The sequence below is a fragment of the Nuphar pumila genome, chromosome 12 (genome assembly GCF_984573655.1).
Source record: "Nuphar pumila chromosome 12, dmNupPumi1.hap1.1, whole genome shotgun sequence".
In the NCBI taxonomy this organism is placed as follows: Eukaryota; Viridiplantae; Streptophyta; class Magnoliopsida; order Nymphaeales; family Nymphaeaceae; genus Nuphar; species Nuphar pumila.
The window spans coordinates 60,124,937-60,130,936 of record NC_143260.1 but is presented as its reverse complement, the minus strand read 5'-3'; the positions used below and the strand labels follow the sequence as shown (position 1 = coordinate 60,130,936).

General features: G+C 37.9%; 1 protein-coding gene across 1 annotated transcript in view; it reads left to right on the top strand.

Moving 5' to 3' along the window:
* The first annotated feature begins 3,397 nt into the window (after window positions 1-3,397).
* Window positions 3,398-6,000, top strand: part of PDE320 (pigment defective 320) — a 43,085-nt gene continuing 40,482 nt past the window's right edge. The window contains exon 1 of the mRNA XM_089982160.1: window positions 3,398-3,813. Coding sequence (XP_089838286.1) covers window positions 3,542-3,813 — 272 coding nt within the window. The 5' untranslated portion in view covers window positions 3,398-3,541. The remainder of the gene's footprint in view (window positions 3,814-6,000) is intronic.

Below are 6,000 nucleotides of genomic sequence, written 5' to 3'. Positions count from 1 at the left end.
TATCACATCCTTAGTATTTACAACTTGAGGATTAGGGGCAAAGGTTGACTTATCAATGTCTTGAATAGAAGAATAACTATGTCACACAAACTCTTCTAACAGGGCACCACACCTGCGTTGCACCCGCACCCAAGCGGGTGCGACACTTGGACACAACTTTCTTTGTGTTAGGTAAAGTTAACCACACTGACGTACATTTCTATCCAAAAGTAGATTATGTTAACCCTAATCAAGTCCATTTTTATCTATATTATATATACAACAACTACGCCTTCATCCCAAAACAGTTGGGGTCAGCGATATGAACCAAAAAAGAAATTCATTTTGGGTCTTCCACATGAATCCTTTTCCTCCAATCATTTCTATCCAATGCCATGTTCTCGGTGAGGTTCAAAGCATTCATATCCTTTCCTATCATCTCCATCCAAGTCTTCCTAGGCCTACCCCGACCTCTTTTAACTAATATATTTTCCCATTTCTCCAACCTTCTAACTAGAGCATCATTAGGCCTTCGCCGAATATGTCCAAACCACCGTAAACGATTCTCTCGCATCTTATTTTCAATGGGTGCAACACCTACCTTCTTACGTATCTCCTCGTTCCGAATCTTATCTTTTATTGTATTTCCACACATCCATCTAAGCATCCACATCTCAGCTACACTCATTTTTTGAATATGATGTCTCTTGGCAGCCCAACATTCCGTACCATATAGTAAAGCAGATCTAATAGTCGTCCTATAAAATTTTCCCTTCAAACGCAATGGCATTCTACGATCGCACAACACTCCAGTTGGACTTTTCCATTTCATCCACCCAACCTTTATCCTATGATTTACATCTCCATCAATTTCTCCATACTTTTGAATGATGGATCCCAAATATTTGAAATAATCATTCACCGGTATTTCTTGCTCACCAAGCTTCACTACACTCCCATCACTAGTTCGTTGCTTACTAAACCGACATTCCATATATTCAGTCTTACTCTTACTCAACTTAAAACCTCTAGCTTCCAATGTTTGTCTCCATAATTCTAACTTAGCATTAACCCCAGCTCTAGACTCATCAATCAAAACAATATCATCAGCAAACAACATACACCACGGTATATTTTCTTAAATTGATCTCGTAAGCTCATCCATCACTATCGCAAATAGGAAAGGGCTTAAAGCAGATCCTTGATGTAACCCAACCGTTATCGGAAAATTGGTTGTCACCCCTCCACAAGTGCGGACATTGGTTACTACTCCTTCATACATATCTTTAATTGTACTAATGTACTTGAGAGAAACACCTTTCTTCATCATTGTCCACCAGAGAACGTCCCTAGGTACTCTATCGTATGCCTTCTCTAATTATATATAAAAATACAAAAATTCACACAAATACACGTAGTGTTAACTTAAAACTGATAAAAATTATATATATATATATATATATCCTCCCCCGCACCCAAGTTTTTTTAAAGTGCCGCATCGCCACATCCACATCCACACCCGTACCCGTACCCGTACCCGTACCCGCACCTATGTGACATATAGAAGAAGAACAAAGAATTGAACTTGATGAATCAAAAGAAACCAAGTTTTCCTTCATACACTTCTCCGAGGTGGCCTTATACTTGTATATTAATCCATCTATGCTATCAACTTCAATATCCCAATTTGACCATGCTATTACTTCCTCTCTGAGTTTTTCAAATGCAGTATGTGTATACACTTTCACAACTTCTTTCAATAAATTTGAGTATAACATAGTTGTAGTAGTATAGATTGACTTTTGATCTCCTTGCAATTCATGTCTTCGATCAACTAGCAAGTCTTCATAATGTTCAAAAGATTGCAACAAGTCTAACCTTTATGACAATTTCCTTTTTATTGAATTGTTCATGCTCTCTCTTTTATGTGCTTATCATGTTTGCACATAAATGCTCTCAACCATAAGCTAATGCCACTTATCTTTATTGTGAACAAACTTGCTAGCCATTTATTGTCTGCAAGATCAAAATTTTGCAATATCCTTCCTTATTCTGAAACAAAGATAATATCATCTTTACATTCAAACATACACTAGTTACTAGTTGAAGTCAGACTTCAAGTCCTTGTTTGAATTGTATATATGGCCTATGTGTGTAGCGTTATTTTGAAACATATGCCACAAACATAATCGATGGTGTCTTTGGCCATACAATAGCAATTACACTTGCCATTGCAGCATCATTTTCTATTGAAATCACCAAAGTGCATTCCTTTCATAGTCTTTAGGAAATTTTCATACAACCATACAAAGGCTTCAGTGATTTGTTCACAATAATGTTGCACCAAAAACAAAGTTTGATGATGGTGATGATTTAAACCAACAAATGGTCCAAATGGCCTAGCATACTCAAAATCAATTCTTGACCTTGCAACTGACTAAAATATGTTTGTTATGAGGTCATGAAGATCAAGCTATATTAAGGAAAAAAAATAATAGATCATCAATGGATCTATCCTTGAAATATTGCATTACTCTTGCATCCCCAACTCTTAATGAATTTTTGCACCTTCTTAAATAATTCTTGCGATCCAATGGACTAAAAGGCAACTTCTCATAACCTCCTACTTGTTTTCCAGAAAACCTAAATGGAGCTTTAGGTGCTATGCCTGCCTCATCTACCAAATCTGTAACAACGTTAAGAACTATCACTTTTTATGAGACCTTAATAAGCGAGTCTTAGTTGGAGTAGTGGGCGCATGATTATGTGTAGGCTCAAATTATGTTACAAAACTGTAACCACTTTTGTGACTTCTCTCCACATCTTGTGTTTGTTGTTGCCCTTACATTTCTTGCCATAACCTTCTTTGTAGCATGCCAAATCTTTACAGGTCAACGATCCATTTTTATTCGACATCCATCCGTATATGTCAACACTGAACCCTTGTTTAAGAGCATTATAAAAGTTATATGTGATACCCTCATCATCAAACTCCAATTCCCACCTTTGTTATCCAATTGTTTTCCTTTGCAGGGTCATTATACATGCATCCTCTATACATACATTGGTGTACATGAAAGAAATCCAACTGCAAAAGGAAATGATGGAACAGATCCATATACCATCATGGAAGCAGATCAGGTCATGCTGAAAATGAGCGTTTTTGCTCATGCAGACATCGTGGCCGTCTGTTTGCATTTTGGATGAATGCCACGTGGTTTTGTTGACTTTTGAGCTTTTTTCAAATGCAAATCGGATGGCCACGATGTCAGCATGAGCGAAAACGCTCATTTTCAGCATGACCTGATCTGCTTCCCCCTTGGAGGGCTTGGTATGGGTCGTGCCCGGGTCAAATCCGACCCATTAACACGCTAGAGCTACCGCTAGGCTCAAGGTCTAGCAACCCGGTAACTGACTCAGCTCCCTGTCAGTGTTGCTCAGCTCACATCTCTCTCTCTCTCTCTGGCACTGATTCAGCAGCCAGTTACAGAGAGGGAGATAAGGAAAACCCGAAGCATTTCGTTTGTTGGTCGTGGTTCTTCGGTTAGAAGAAGAAGAAAGAATGAAGAAGCTGAGATGGGTAGCCGATGCCGGCTCTTGGGACGTCGACATCTCGACGCCCGTGACTCTCGACGGCGTGGCCAAGCCCGTTCCAGGGCACCCTCTTCCTTTGGGCCTCTCCAGAGGGAGCGTCCTCTCCAGGCCCAAGCAGTTGGACTTCTTTCACCGCTTCATGTCTCTTCCCCTTGTCCCCTCGTACGCCGGCGACCCTCGTTCCGGAGGCGACGGTCTTACATTTCAAAGAGTTATCACCCTCCCCTTTGGAGAGAATTGGTACCAAGAACCAACTTGCCTCTGTTAAATCAGTGGTGTCTTTCTTATTTCTCTAGTTTGAATTCTGGGAAAAATTTCCCTTCTTTGTTGATATACTTCGATTGGGGTTTTGAACCTGCACATTCTCACTTTTCTTTCTATGCTTTGTATTGTAGTGAAAGTAGCTTCTTCTCTACGGAATACAACGATAAAAGATGATAAAATTTTCAATTAGATAGTAAGAGAGTCAAGTTTTAGTAAATTGGTGTTAAGGATTAGTGCCCTTGAAGACCCAGTAATTTTGTTGCTTGGGGATATGATTGATACTTTACATTAGTTTATGTGATGTTACTGTTTTTCTAATTAGCATACTGAACTAAGTTAAACACTGGATGGCCAATATAATATTGAGTCTCTGAGATGTCATTGAGGTCCAAAGGCTATAATGTCAAAACAACTAGTTGCTTGAACCATTATTTTCCAATTCCTTCTACTTGAAATGGTTGCAGCAATGGACAAGAATGTGGCTCATTTATATATCTTTCATTATGTATGATGTCCACAATAAAGGTGAAATGCCATTCTTGAATAATCAAAATATTGAGTATGCATTATGAATATGGTGCTTAATTATATGTTAACAGGTCTGCATGAGAAACCACTGTCTAAATTTAAGCATTATCAGTTGACAGTTTTTTTTGTGTGTGTATGGATGGAGTTTGAAATGTGAGGAATTGTTTCGCTACTAAGTTGTTCCGTATCTCTTTGATTACAGCTAAGTAGGACACGTTATGGAAAAAAGGTGTAAATTGACTTACAAGTGAACTACTTGAGGAATATTGAATGTCCAAGACAGGTTCCAAAACCATTTTGGAGAATACTTAAGCTTGAGGAAAAATTAATACGGATGAAAATGTGAAATTCAAAATTTGTGACGGATGCCATAGTTTTAGTTCAGGCTGGGCTTTCAAGATTTTTTTGCTCATCTTTGCCTCATGGTTTGATAAAGTGGGTTTATCGTTGGGTTGCTAGAAAAGATTTCTCAGCAAAATCCCTTGCCTCACAATGTGTTGGAGTGGCTCTGGATTGTTGGTAAGGTTGGAATCTTGGGATTGCCAATTGTAGGGCTTGTGGCCTGAGCAACCTTTTATTTCTCAAGCTCAAATGGATCTTGAGTCTAAACTTATCCTGGAACAATGCAACTATAATTGGGCTTGAGACAGGGAGTCACTCAAGGTTGTGGGCTTGAATTGCATGTAATGGTGGGCTTTTCCTTACTTTTTTTTGGCCTTGATCGAGTCATCTTAACATGCTTGGATTTGCTTCATTTATTAGAGAATGCTCTTGGGGAGTACATTAAAGGCCCTTAGGGCGATAATGCAGAATATTGTAAAAATCATATTGGAACCAAGAGGGTCAGGGATACGGGCATATTGCACCATGTTGTACTGTATCATGACATACAGGAAAAAATGGCACTTAGAATTTTGTAAAAAATAAAAAATCACAAAAAATAAAAAATTTGAAAAAGATTTAAAAAATCATAGAATACAAGAAAAAAAATATTTAAGCATTAAAATCAACTAAACATAGATCCACCATTAACAACAAGCAAAGTTCAGTAGTTTACTACATAGAATCAATAACACAAATGTGCATATAGATGTTATGAGATTTTATTACATAAAAGTTTTAGAGACAAAAGTCAAAACAACAAAGATCATCACCTATCTTCATCATCAAATGTTCCATGTTCTTCATCAAAGATAACATTTTGTTGTGGCTTCTGTTGCTCCTCATTATCTTCATCATTTGCCAGTGCATGAAGACCCTTGGCATGTGCCAATGCTTGTAATGCATGTTTCCTTATATTTATTTTCACCCATATTGCTTATATCTTAGCCTGTGCATTGTTTGGAGCTCTGTGACATGGTCGCACTGACCAACCAGGAATCTGAGCAATGTGCTGCTTTATGCGATGCAGCCTCCACAAATCAATAAACCACATAACCTATATGTTAGAGTCCCACGCCACCGCTGATCCTCAAGAACTTCAAAGTATCATCATGACAGGTCATCAATTCATCAAGCCATTGATAAATCTAATAGCTACAAATAGAATTAGTTAAAACTTAAAACAAAATACTATTACATGCAAAAATCAAAAAGTTTTCATAATTCATTGCAAAAGTTACAATTACAATTTAC